We start from the raw sequence: 15281 nt of genomic DNA on the forward strand, positions 1-15281 counted from the left end.
TATGCTGAGCAAATAATATGAGAAGCTGGACTATATGAAGAAGAACAGGGCATCAGGATTGGTGGAAGAATCGTTAACAACCTGCGTTATGCAGATGACACAACCTTGCTTCCTGAAAGTGAAGAGGACTTGAAGCACTTATTAATGAAGATCAAAGACCACAGCCTTCAGTATGGATTGCACCTCAACATAAAGAAAACAAAAATCCTGACAACTGGACCAATGAGCAACATCATGATAAACGGAGAAAAGATTGAAGTTCTTAAGGATTTCATTTCACTTGGATCCACAATCAACAGTCATGGAAGCAGCAGTCGAGAAATCAAAAAGACGCATTGCATTGGGTAAATCTGCTGCAAGGGACCTCTTTAAAGTGTTGAAGAGTAAAGATGTCACCTTGAAGACTAAGGTGTGCCTAACTCAAGCCATGGTATTTTCAATTGCATCATATGCATGTGAAAGCTGGACAATGAATAAGGAAGATCGAAGAAGAATTGATGCCTTGAATTGAGGTGTTGGAGAAGAATATTGAATATACCATGGACTGCCAGAAGAACTAATAAATCTGTCTTAGAAGAAATACAACCAGAATGCTCCTTAGAAGCGGGGATGGTGAGACTGTGTCTTACATACTTTCGACTGTTGCCAGGAGGGATCAGTCTCTGCAGAGGGACATCATGCTTGGCAGAGTACAAAAAAAAAAAAAAAAATTTTTTTTTTTTTTTTACAGGGTCAGTGGAAAAGAGGAAGACCCTCAGTGAGGTAGATTGACACAGTGGCTGCAACATTGGGCTCAAGCATAACAACGATTGTGAGGATGGCAGAGGACCGAGCAGTGTTTCGTTCTGTTGTGCATAGGGTCGCTATGAGTTGGAGCCGACTTGACGGCACCTAACAACAATATGTTCTCTCAAATTTCAATGAGTATCAAAATATAGATTTAAAATTTTCCTTTGTTACTTAAAATAAGTCTGTGTCAAAGAAGGGATATTTGCTCTACATTTCAAAGCTGTTTTTCTTTCTCATTTGGTCTCTGTTTTTTCTGATGAGAAACAAACAGTCATTCAAATGATTATTTTCCTATGCGTAGTGGCATCTTTCTTCGGCTGCTTTCAAGATTTTTTCTTTTTACTTGGTTTTCAACCATTTGACTCTGATGTATATAGGTATTATTTTCTTTGTATTCATCTTTTGCCAAATATGGGAAGTTTTCAACTATTATGTTTCAAATAATTTTTCTACCTCTTTGTCTCTTTCTTATAGGACTGTAATTACATGTTAGCTTATTTGATATTATCCCACAGATCCCTGAGTTTTTGCCTATTTTTTTTTCCCAATCTTTGCTCTCATATTGGGTAATTGCTAATGATCTATCTTCAAGTTTTATGACTTTTCACTATCATATATCCAGTCTGCTTCAAAAAGTTCCATCCAGTGAAATTTTAAATTCATATATTGTGATTTTCAGTTCTGGAATTTCCATTTTTAATAATTTCTGTTTTTCTGCTGAGACTTCTATCTTTTCATTCATGATGAGCACATTTTCCTTTACATTGAGCATTGTTATAATACCATTTGCCATTGAGTTGATTTAGATTCATAATGACTCTATTTGTGTCAGAGTGGAACTGTGCTGCACAAGATTTTCAATGGCTGATTTTTTGAAAGCAGATAGCCATGCATTTCTTCTGAGATACCTCTGAGTTGACTCAAACCTCTAGCAGCCAGGCATATTAACCATTTGCACCACTCAGGGACTCCAGGGACTATTATTGGCATAATAGCAGCTTTAAAGTTCGATATGTTAATTCTAAAATCTGCATTATCTTGAGATCACTCCCTGTTGATTGTCTTTTTTTCTTAAAAGTAATTCATACTTTTCTGTTTCTTCAAATGTCACATAATTCAGAATTATATCCTGGATATAGTGAATGTATGTTCCAACTCACAGGGTTGCTATGAGTTGGAATCAACTCAATGACAACGGGTTTGGTTTTGGTTTTTATAGTGAATGTTATGTTGTTGTTGTGTTGGGTGCTGTCAAGTTGGTTCCCACTCGTAGTGACCTTATGTATAACAGAACAAAACTTTGCCTGGTTCTGCGCCATCCTCACAATTGTTGCTGTGTTTGGACTCATTGTTGCAGCCATTGTGTCAGACTATCTTATTGAGGGTCTTCCTTTTTTTTCACTGATTCTCTACCAAGCGTGATATTTTTCTCCAGGGATTGGGACCTCCTGAAAACACACTCAAAGTAAGCAAGAAGTCTTGCCATCCTTGCTTCTAAGGAGCAATCTGCCTGTACTTCTTCCAAGACAGATCCATTCATTCTTCTGGCAGTCCAGGGTATAGTCAATATTCTTTGCCAGCACCATATTTCAAATGCAGCGATTCTTCTCATGTCTTCCTTTTTCATTGTCCAGCTTTTGCATGCATATGAGGGGACTGAAAATACCATGGCTTGGGTCAAGGGTGCCTTAGTCTTTAAAATGATGTTTTTCCTTTTTAAGGCTTTAAAGTGGTCTTTTGCAGCAGTTTGCCCAATGCAATAAGTCATTTGATTTCTTGACTGCTCCTTCCATGGGTGTTAACTGTGCATCCAAGTGAAATGAAATCCTTGACAACTTCAATCTTTTCTCCCTTTATCGTGATGTTGCTTATTGGACCAGTTGTGAGGATTTTCGTTTTCATTATGTTGAAGTGTAATCCTTACTGACAGCTGTAGTCTTTGATCTTATGTTGTTGAGAATCTGGATTCTGTTGTATTTCTCTGACAATTGGCACCTATTTTTTGGCTTTAATATGTAATTAACATGATTGAATGCAAAATTCAAATTTGATGTTTAGTCACCAGCGGAAATTGCATTTCAGTTCTTTTAGCTTTTTCTAGGCTGAAATCTTCCCTATGCACATGTGGTTTAGGAGCCAGGCAGAGATTTGGGAAGCATTTATACAAAGAAGTTGGGGTTCCCTCTTGAATGCTTATGTATGTCTATCTGGATTTCACATGCATACAGCCTGTGCCTCAAAATTCCAGGCACCCATAAGACTGCTAGGAATGAGGCACATAAACTCACTGGCATCTACAATGGAGGCGGACACGCGAGACATTTGCACAGTGTTGGCAAGGTGAAAGCCATAGTTATTATTTATAGAAAGCAAGTGGTGAACAATGCAACAGATTCTCAAAGGGAAACGCTTACCCTTCCCCGAATTACCCATGTCCATTCTTAAGTTGCTGGGCAGGCACGCCATGGTTCAGGTCAGATGCTGTGTTCACATCACCACTGCCTCTGGCTACCACCACTGTCAGAGGCTTCTGTTCTGCCACTGGGCTTTGCTGTGCCTTGCCTGCCGCAGCCAGATCTCTGCACTGGATCTCCCAAGCCTCTGCCGTTGGGCCCTTCTAAGCCTCTCCTGCAAACTCTCACCATGCCACCTGGCCTTTTGGACTTTCTTGCTGCCATGCTATTAGGCCCATTCTGCCTGGGGGTGGGGAGGCCTACAGCCCTTGCACTGGGCACACTCTTATCTCTTTTTTACTGTACAAGTGCTACAGCCCTTTTAGCTCTGGTAAGCCTCTTGCACAGAAGTGTCTGACTCTGACCTGCTGTAGGAAGATGCCTGCACAGGGCACATTCAGGCCTTTGCCCTGCATGAGCAAATGTTATAGTTCTTTTAGCTTCACCAGCAAGCCTTCTGCACAAAATGCTCAGTGCTTGCTCCATAGGCTGGCAAGCCCACTCCAGCTGCTTCATTCCATAGACTGGCAAGCCCATCACTGCTCCAGACTCTCTCTTCTTGATGGTAGTAAGGCCCTCCTGAGCCTCTGTGGGATTGGCCCTTAAATAAACAAATTCCTTGTCAATTTTAAGGCATGGTCTTCTCACCAGGACCATGAACTGACCAATCCCTTCGGTGGACTGCAAGTCATTCAGTTTGCATAGTAAACTGACCAATCCCCTTGGTTGACCATAAGTAACTCAATTTACATAGTCCCAGGCAATCATTTTTTGGGAGTTACAAGACTATGGTTAGAAAACAAAACAAAACCCATTACTTTTGAGTCAATTCCAACTCATAGTGAGTAAGGCTGTATAAATCAATTCACTGCACCACACCTCTCCCTGGTTATCTTCTTTGTGTGATTTCTTCTTAATCTTTCCAGTGGCAATGATTGCCCTGAACTTGTCCTTTAGTTCCTAGGTTATAAAAACTGAAGTTTTCTATCAGCTATTAGATACCCTGCTTGGTGCAGACTAGGGCTTGCCCTCAGAGTAGAAGCCATGGAAATGAGAGTCTTACTTGGTGCCCTTCCTGTCTTCCAAGTGATACCTTCTCTCAAGAATGTACCTACTCTTGATTGCTGTCCAGTATTGATATTTGCATTTTGTCCAGAGTTTATGGTTGTTGTATGTGGTAGGGTTTGTCTAGTAGTAGGAACTTACTCTGCGTAAAAGAAGCATAAATGGGGACTTAAGATCTGCTTTCTCAAACTGTTATCCATTTGATGGAGAATTTCTGAGTCTTTTCATGTGTAATAAGATCCACTCATTCTCTCAAAGTCAGAAGTATTTTTATTTTGTGTTGTGAGTAGAAATGCTTCTTTTTCATAAAATTTGAAGTGTTTTTATTTAAATGTATTATGCCTAGAAAAAAGGCTAGATGAAACCTTTAATTTATTGCTGTTGTAATTTGCCAGATTTAAGGCCAATTTGCCTGTGAAAAGTCAACAGAAAGCTATAGCCACAGACATTATCCACCATTATGCTTGAGTAAATGTACATAATAAGGTCATAACCTTGTTATCATTGGATTTTAGAAAGATAATACTTACAAAAATAAATTAATAAAAACAAAAAATACTGAAGCTAATACTTTTTTTTACTTAATGTATCCTAGAATGCAGCAAACGCACTGGAAATTGAGAACAAAGTACTTCAGGAGCAACTGAAACAGGCTTTACAGGTGAAGGATATCACGCTCCTTTAAAGTTATTAACAAATGGAGTAAATATACATAAAGAACTTTTTGAATGAATTTTACCTTGTAAAATATCCTATTATGTCTCTGTATTATACTATTTTATCAGGTTTAAAATGTATTGATTTTATTCATTAGAAATATGTTAATAAAACAATATTCATTTTAATCAGAAGTTCAGCAATCTGGGAAGAAAAGTAAATTTACTTAATCCAATAAAGGAAATCTATTTCAAAATTATGGAGGATACATTACTTGAAAGTAAAATACTGCAGGAATTCTAATTAAATGCCATTAAATTAGGATATTGATTCTTACTGCTCTTTTTCAAGTTCTAGCTAAACAATAAGACAATAAATGAAACAAGCTACATTTTCATAAATTGAAAGACAAAGGTATTCTTATTTGTAGACTATATAATTTTCTTTCTGAAAAACTGCAAAAAAAATCAAGAAATTTATTAATGATATTGTTAAAAAAGGTGGCCGGGATAAAATAGATATAAAAAATCAGTAGATTTACTATTTATCAGAAACAATCATTTAGAAAACATAATAGAAAAAATTCTGTTCATAATGTTAGTCTAACATAATACTAGGACAGCATATTTAACAAAAATATACACAGCTTTATATTAAGAAATATATATTTTACCAAGGAACATAGACAAACATTGAAGAAATAGAAATTTATGCTTTTGGTTTTAAAGGCTCAATGTTATAAATATTTCAGTTTTTACTCAAATTAACATCCAAACTTGAAGCAATTTATTTCCAGAGATAAATGGAATTATTTTGCAACTTAACAAAATTATTGTAAGACATATTGACGTAAGAAATGGGTGGTTATACAAAAAAAGAACAATTAAGGTGTATTTCTTCATCCAAAAATTGATATATAATGTAAAATTATAACAACTAAAGAATTGTGGTACTGACTGGAAAGTCCAGAAACAGATTAAAATAAATACAATAATTTAGTATTACAGAGTTTTAGTTATTAAAATTTGTCATAGGAGGATAAGATATTTATAAAAAGTAACTTATTGGGAAAAATAAAGTTAGGTCTCTATTTCAAACAATGTACCATAATAAGTTGCAGATTGATTGAAGATCTAAAAGTAAGAATGAACTATGAATATATTAGAAGAAACACTGGGTAAACCAGAGCAAGGCTTTCTAAGGATTATGCCACAAAGGAATATTTTAATCTATTGGCTATATATAAATGTAAAACTTATTTTATGGTAACACAATCATTAGATGTAAAGAGAAATGGAATTTTTTGCAAAATGTTTTATGTGAAGTTTTTTTACAAACCTATAAGTAATAGGAATAGCCTTATTACTTACTTAGGCAGAGGACACAAGTAGGCAAGGTAGAATTTGAAAACGTTGACGGCCAGTGCATGCATACAAATATACTCAACCTCACTAGTTATCAAATAAATATTATTTAAGATAACAGTGAGATACACTTTATTTTATTTATAATTTTGGGTAAAAATTTAAGAAATGAAAATATATATTTGTGAATGCACACTGCAGTAAGTATTCTTTCACATACTTCTATTATCAGTAAGAATTGATATCTTTCTAGAAGAAAATGTCTAACACAAGTCTTGGAAAGTACATAGCCTTATCACTCAACAGTTCTAAGCATTTATTCTAAAAAAGAAAAAAAGTCTACAGAGATTTTGTACAAGTATGTATCCTGTAGTAATTTAATAGCAAAAATTTTGAGATGACCTACATGCTCATCAATAAGAAATTTGCTAAATAAATTATATTGTTAAATGTACTGCTGATTTAGATGTATATTTACTGTTATGGAAACATAATTATAACACTGTCTAGTGAAAAGAACAGATAATGGGAATATGTATAGCATAATCCAATCTATGTAATAATTTAAAGATATACATAACCCACTGCTGTCGAGTCGATTCCGACTCATAGCGACCCTATAGGACAGAGTAGAACTGCCCCATAGATATACATATGTGCTATTTATATTTAGAAACAACTAAAAAAGTATATACATCAAAATGTTAACTGATTTTTTTTCTGTGTGGTGAAATTTGTGAGCTTTCTTTTTGTTGATCTATATAGTCTTTCTACAAATAGCATTTCTATAATTAAATAAAAAAATTAAAAAGTATGAAAAAGTGATGTTTTTAAGAAAATTTATGTTCTAAAATAATTAATTTATTTTCCACCTTTTCTCTTATTATTTCATATTGTGGCTATTAGTTATTCTGGCTATAGCTTATCACTTTTATAATGCATACTTTATTAATTTTTATTGTACCTACATAATAATTGGAGCCTTTAAAAAAATAATAGTTGGAGAACCTCCTGGGTATGAAAATAGCCCTCAAAATGGAAAACGTTTCTTCACAGTTTTTAATTTTACTTGTGGAGCTGTTAAACTATAGATTATACTACTGGCTTAATTTACATTCCTCTAATTCAGCGAAAATAAAAGTTTGAGAAGTAATGTGGGTATGAATACATGCAGATCCCTGAAGGTTGTAGTATTGGTAGGAAAGTGTCATAGAAAATAATGCTTGATAACTGTTATTTTTTGAAAAATAGGAAGCTGAAAAAACTAAGCATCAACTTGATTACCTCCTGAATCAAAGGAAGGAGTTACTTAAAAGTGAGCAGACTAAGACAGCCATGCAAATGGATATTAGTAAAGTAAAAGTTAAAGATTTAGATTCAGAAAATGTACCACTGGAGAAAGAAAGAAGCAAAGCACAACTTTCAGATTCAGGTGAACAAAAGACAGATGATAAAATCCAAGAGCAATCGCAGGTAAAGAAATAACTGAAATAGTACATGATGTAAGAAATTTATCTTTCATATTATTATTTATTTCATTTGTATGTATCATTTTTAAAAATTCTGTATGCCTTTTTTCCTTTTTTTTCTTGGACTTTTGTCTTTTACCCTCTGGATATGTCAATTCATTATTATCTTGAATATCAAGCTATACATTAAATATATATTGATTTTCAATGATCATTTAAGCATCTAAGATCTGAGGGCCAGGAGGAAATAATGTCTAAAGACATTTTTCTATAAATTAATTATAAAAAATTAATAAAATTCAATATAAATGAAACACTGTGGAAAAAACTCTTTGAAAAAGACAAATATTCCAGTCAAAAAATGGGCAAACTAAATGAACAGACACTTCACCAAAGACATTCAAGTGGCCAACAGACACATGAGGAAATGCTCACAATCACTAGCCATTAGAGAAGTGGAAATCAAAACCATCTCACCCCAGCATTACTTGGACGAATCAAAAAAATAGGAAATACCAAATGTTAGAGAGGCTGCAGGGAAATTGGAATTCTTATGCACTGCTGGTGGGAATGCAAAATGATACAACAATTTTGTAAAAGAATATGGCACTTCCTTAGAAAGCTAGAAAGAGAAATACCATATGATCTAGCAATCATACTCCTATTGCAGCATTGTTCACAACAGCAAAAAGATGGGAACAACCTAGATGCCCATCAACAGATGAATGGATAAACAAACTATGGTACATACACACAATGGAGTATCACACAAGGATAAAGAACAGTGATGAACCTGCAAAGCATCTCGTAACATGGATGAATCTGGAGGACATTATGCTGAGTAAAATAAGTCAATCACAAAAGGACAAATATTGTATGAGACCACTATTATAAAAACTCATGAAAAGGTTTACATACAAAAAGAAACAATTTTTGATGGTTACAAGGGAGGGGAAGGATGAAGATGGAAAAACACTAAATAGACAATAGATAAATGGTAACTTTGGTGAAGCCTAAGACAGTACACAATAGTGGAGAAGCCAGCACAACCTGTACAAGGCAATGTCATGGAAGCTCCACACACACATCCAAACTCCCCGAGGGACCAAACTGCTGGATTGAAGGCTATGAGGACCACGGTCCTGGGGAACATCTAGCTCAGTTGGCATAACATAGTTAATAAAGCAAAATGTTCTACATTCTACTTTGGTGTGTAGTGTCTAGGGTCTTAAAAGCCTGTGAGTGGCCATCTAAGGCACTCCACTGGTCTCACCCTTTTGGGAGCAAAGAAGAATGAAGAAAACTGAACATACAAGGGAAAGATTAGTCCAAAGGACTAATGGACCACATCTACCATGGCCTCTACCAGACTGAGCCTAGTACAGCTAGATGGTGCCTGGCTACCACAATTGAGTGCTCTGACAGGGATCACAGTAGAAAAATGTAGAACAAAATTCTAACACAAAAAAAGACCAGACTTACTGGCTTGATAGAGACTGGAGAAACCCCAAGAATATGGCTGCTGGATACCCTTTTAATGAAGTCACTCCCGAAGTTCACCCTTCAGCCAAAGATTAGACAGACCCATAAAACAAAATGAGAGTAAAGAGGCACAACAGCCCAGGGGCAAGGACTAGAAGGCAGGAGGGGACAGGAAAGCTGGTAAAAGGGAACCCAAGGTTGAGAAGGGGAGTGTTGACATGTCGTGGGGTTGTTAACCAATGTCATAAAACAATATTTGTACCAACTGTTTAATGAGAAACTAGTTTGCTCTGTAACCCTTCATCTACAGTACAATAATAAAAATATATATATATATAAACCAAACCAAATGAAACCAAATCCATTGCTGTCAAGTCAAATCCAACTCATAGCGGCCATATAGGACAGAGCAAGTGCCCCATAGGGTTTCCACGGAACAGCTGGTGGATTCAAACTGCCAACCTTTTGGTTAGCAGCCTAGTACTTAACCACTGTGTACCAGGGCTCCTATTTATGTTATAGGAAATATCTATTTGGGAAAGTAATAGTCATTTATACTATAGGAAACATCTATTACCTTACCAAGAGCTAGTTTCTTAATGAAATCACACTTTCTAGGCCACTAGTCTCCTAACATTTTTGATTACACACTTTGATAAAGGTATTTTGAGCATGCATCCTCAATATACATATTTAAATTCATAAATTTCAAAAATTTATCATAATTTATTATATCATATTAATTATAATTACAATTTTGAAGGATTGTATTGGCAAAATATTGAACAACTCAGGAAGCATCAAAAGGAGATAGCAGGAATACACAGATTCACTGTACCAAAAAGAACTGGTTGACATTGAATCATTTCAGGAGCTAGCATGTGATCAAGAACTGATGGTAGTGAAAGAAGTCCAAGCTGGGCTGAAGTCATTGAAGAAAAACAAGCCTCCAGGAATTGACGGAATACCAACTGAGACGTATCAACAAACAGATGCAGTGCTGGAGACACTCACTTGTCTACGCCAAGATACTTGGAAGACAGCTACCTGGCCAACCAAGTAGAAACCAAACCAAAACCAAACCCGTTGCCGTTGAGTCAATTCTGCCTGTAGAACTGCCCGATATGGTTTCCAAGGAGTGCCTGGTGCATTTGAATTGCTGACCTTTTGGTTAGGAGCTGTAGCACTTAACCACTACACCACCAGGGTTTCCTAACTAAGTGGAAGAGATCCATATATGTGCCCATTCCAAAGAAAGATGATCCAACAGAATGTGGAAATTATTGAACAATAACATTAATATCACATGCAAGTAAAATTTTCCTGAAGACAATTAAAAAATGGTTGCAGCAGCACATCGACGCGGAACTGCCAGAAATTCAAGCCAGATTCAGTAGAGGACATAGAATAAATGAGGGATGTCATTGCCGGTGTGAGATGGATCTTGGCTGAAAGTACAGAATACTAGAAAGATGTTTACCTGTGTTCTATTGGCTATGCAAAAGCATTTGACTGTGTGGATCGTAACAAATTATGGATAGCATTGTGAAGAATGGTAATTCTAGTACACTTAACTGTGCTCATGAGGAACCTGTACACAGACAAAGAGGCAGTCGTTCAAACAGAACGAGGGGATACTGCATCGTTTAAAATCAGGAAAGGTGTGTGTCAGGGTTGTATCCTTTCACCATACTTATTTGATCTGTATGCTGAGCAAATTATTCAAGAAGCTGGCCTATATGAAGAAGACTGTGGCACCAGGATTGGTGGAAGACTCCTTAACAACCTGTGATCTACAGATGACACAACCTTGCTTTCTCAAGGGGAAGAGGACTTGAAGCACTTACTGATGAAGGTCAAAGACCGCAGGCTGCAGTATGGATTGGATCTCATCATAAAGAAAACAAAAATCCTTACAACTGGATCGATCAAGCAACATCATGATAAATGGAGAAAATACTGAAGTTGTCAAGGATTTCATTTTACTTGGAACCACAATCAGCATCCATGGAAACAGCAATTAAAAAATTGAATGACATTAGGCAAATCTGCTGCAAAAGAACTCTTTAAAATGTTGAAAAGCAAAGGTGTCACTTTGAGGACTAAAGTGGGTCTCAACCAAACAATGGTATTTTCAATCACCTTGTATGTATGCGCAAGCTGGACAACGAATAAGGAAGACTGAAGAATTGATGCCTTTGAATTATGGTGTTGGTGAAGAATATTGAATATACCATGGACTGCCAGAAGAATGACCAGTTCTGTTTCGGAAGAAGTACAGGCAGAGGGCTCCTTGGATGAGAGGATGGTGAGACTTTATCTCACATATTTTGGATGTTATCAGGAGGAACCAGTCACTGGAGAAGGACATCATGTTTGATAAGGCAGATGGTCAGTGAAAAAAATAAAGACTGTCCATGAGATAGATTGATACAGTGGCTGCAACAATGGGCTTAAACACAGCAACAATTGTAAGGATGGCCCAGGACTGAGTAGTTCTGTCGTACGTAGGGTCGCTATGAGTCGGAACTGACTCAACGACACCTAAGAACAACAACAATAATCAATATAATATGATATTAATTTTAAATTCTTCAAAAAGAATATTAAAAAGGATTATATAACTGTGTGATAGATAAGTTTAAAACAAATTTTATTTACTAACAGCGTAAAGCCCTCTTCGTTCTTATTTAGAAATAATAATAATAATTTTATTTTTTTTCTGTACTCCAAAGGATGGAAGATGGCACCAGCTCCTCTTCTTTAATGTCTCTTTCAGTGCCAAAATGGCTTTTTTGATACCTTAACCTTACAAAGTTGTCATATTGAAAAATTTCTTCGAATGATATTTTTTCAAAATAGTATAAGCTTTATGTGCATACTTAGTGTAATTAAATTTACTATTATCTTTATCACAGATCCCACTGCTCCAAAGTGGAAACCTAATTGAAGAAAGGTAAAAAAAAAAAAAAAAAAAAAAATTTTTTTTTAATTTATTCTGTCATCTTCTAGTATTTATCAGTTCACATACGTATGTGGTGAAAGTAGCCAATCTAAATTCAGTATCATAAAACTACTTGATTTATTCCTTTGCTCACAATATTGCATTCTTATCTTTGAAACTAATTTCAGATGGTAAAATGTTGGAAACTTTAAATGTTGTCAAAGATAGAAGAGTTTGGATGCAGTCAAAATTCAAAACTTTTAAGTGAAAAATTAAAATTAAATGGTTTCAAGCCCACTGCCTTTCTGACAGAAGCAACTGTATTTCCGGATAGTGAGGAAGTGACCCTTATTTTGAATTGTTAGCTATCGTCATTGAGAGACATGGCCTAGATACAGAAAACAAGTCACTTTATTTTTAATTTTTACCTTTCATTTTTGCTCGATCACTTATACGTATGTACGTGCACATAAATACTTAGATTGTTTGATTCATTCAATTAAATCTTTTAGCTTTCACTAGGGAATGAATCTGTTTGATAGCATATTGTGAGTGATTCACAAACCTACACACAAACTGGTCAGGAAACTAAACTGCAGCTGGATGTATTAGTGGGGCAGCAAATTTAACCAGTGAGAGGTGGCTGTCCAGTAAAGGTAAACTCTGTCGACAAGTCAGTCATTGACTTGAATTATTTAGAATTCAAGTGTAAAGTACATCAGGCACTTATTTCTTAATTATACAGAGCTTAATTTCTAAATTTTGGCTTTGATTACCACACAGAAAAAGAGGAAAGAATTACCTAGAAGTCTGCATTTCTAGACCTCATTCCCATTTTTAATATTTCTAGATTACAGACCCAGATGAATTAGCAAGAATTAGGTAATAAATATAACAATTAATGGCCAATATTTTGAAAAGGTCCATTTTAGTGTCTTTAGTGATTACTTGTATTTTTAAAAGTATATATTTTTAATACCTCAAGAGAAAATTTGATATTATTTGTTGCTTTGCAGACTTATGGGTAGATGTCTTATTATTTGTATACATTGTAAATATGTTAGTCAGCATTATGAATATTTTAGAAGTGTAAGAAAAATTATATTAATAATTATCTTCAACTTTAAAGGAAATTTAACCATGCTGAGAACTGTGTAGAAATAGAAACAAAGCATGCTAAGATTATGGTGGAGCATGGCATACTACTATGGTCTTTCTAGGGAAACATGGTGAAGTTTAAGCTATGAAAGTGCTGAAGGAGAACGCCAGCAATTTGTTTATCACCCTAAAGAACATGGGTTGGTAGCTTTTGAAGTTATAAAGTTATTTTATATCGAACATTTAGTTGCTGCTGATGAATTTGATAGTCTCTTTAGATACTTTACGAAGCTCAAAAATTAGAAACACTAACTGAAAAAGTATTCAAAGAGATAGTCTCTATGAAGACTGTCTAATCTTCATACTACACTCTGTGAAGCCGTAGTAAGGCAGTCTCAGTTACTTTTCATGAATCTTTGGAAAAACCTTGAAGAGGGAGTATGATAGTATTACAGGGAGTTACTGCCCCTTGCAGCCCCATCCTTGGTTGGTAAATCACAGTTGAAAGTGATGATGGAAAATGGTAGACTGAAAGTTGAGTTGGCTGGGGAACAGCAGACTGGAGGGTGGTAGGGAATACAGGACCTAAGGACCAGAAAAAATAATGAATATCAAATAATTCCTCTTAAATGACTCCTAAAAATGTTGATTGATAAATGTTTACATTCCTTAACTTCAGGAGGAAGATTATTTCAATTCAGTTTAGTTGAAATTAGGAAACATGGACTGAGTGAGTGCCTACACCCCATAATATCTAGCAAGGTACTGTGCTAGGTATTATGGGGTGTGGGTACAAAGATGACAATATCTGCTACTTTCCCTCAATGTGTTCATGGTCTAGTAAGGCAGACAAGACATGTACAAAAATAAATTCACCATAGTATAATGCAAAAGGAAGGAGCCCTGGTGATGCAGTGGTTAAGCACTCAGCTGCTAACTGAAAGGCCAGTTGTTTGAACCCACCAGCCATTTTGCAGGAGAATGATGTGGCAATCTGCTCTGTAAATTTACAACCTTGGGAACCATATGGGGCAGTTCTACTCTGTCCTGTGGTGTTGTTATGGGTTGGAATCCACTCGACAGCAATGGGTATAATGCAGAAGATGCATTCTATAAAATGTTGTCAAGAAGCTGCATCAAGAAAAGGAGGAAATATTATTCCTGGCTGGATTGGGAGTTATACAGCATTTGATTTAAGAAAGACAGATGGGTTGTATTTTAACAGAGGGCTGTTTAAACGATATTCCAGGTGGACAGAGTAGTCAAAACAAAGGCAAGCTGTCTAGAATCTGCATACTGTGCTCAGAGAAAGGTGGTAATTCATTTTGTTTGGAGTCTAGACTGAAAAGAAAAATGGGAGATATGGCATGAAAAAGGGTGTCTCAGCTTCTTAGGTTTATAGAATTTCCCTTAACAGCTTTAGATTAAATATTGCTAAACATAATAAAAATTTCAAATTATTAAGCACGATGGCACAATATCATTCATCAACCTTCATTTTGGGTTACTTCTTAGATCCTAATAGAATTTCTGAAATACTTTGGAAAAGTCTCCCAAACCTTCAGAGAGTGGATGGGAGCGAAGGAGACCCTACCTGAACAGACACATGGTATTGCTTACAATAAAGTACAATTTTTTTTTTCTCTTTACAACATTTAGCAATTTATTTTGGCTTAGGGAATGAGTTAGTGGAAAATACCTAAACACAAATAGATTTTTAATACTTTAGCGTTTCACATCATGTGTTGTTAGCTTTTTATAAATGTTTTACAGCATTGAAATTCATACATTTTAGGAATGAAAATGTAAACGTAAACTATTTCTTGGTGTTTTTAAAAAGTTGGACATCCAAACTACTTCTTTCTAAATCCTGTATTTATTTTTGTTTAGGACTTCTTTTCCCAAAAATACTCAGGTTTGTTATAAAGCACAAAAGCGTCTTTTTAAGAAAGGAAGAATA

The 15281-nt window shown here is 35.5% G+C and overlaps 1 protein-coding gene across 1 annotated transcript in view; it reads left to right on the top strand.

Annotated features, from left to right (window-relative positions):
• Window positions 1–15281, top strand: part of CCDC7 (coiled-coil domain containing 7) — a 422824-nt gene that overhangs the window by 115146 nt on the left and 292397 nt on the right. Inside the window, exons 14-16 of the mRNA XM_049881615.1 lie at window positions 4903–4968; window positions 7580–7801; window positions 12198–12235. Of these exons, the coding sequence (XP_049737572.1) occupies window positions 4903–4968; window positions 7580–7801; window positions 12198–12235 (326 nt within the window). The remainder of the gene's footprint in view (window positions 1–4902; window positions 4969–7579; window positions 7802–12197; window positions 12236–15281) is intronic.

This window comes from Elephas maximus, chromosome 4 (genome assembly GCF_024166365.1).
Source record: "Elephas maximus indicus isolate mEleMax1 chromosome 4, mEleMax1 primary haplotype, whole genome shotgun sequence".
NCBI lineage: Eukaryota > Metazoa > Chordata > Mammalia > Proboscidea > Elephantidae > Elephas > Elephas maximus.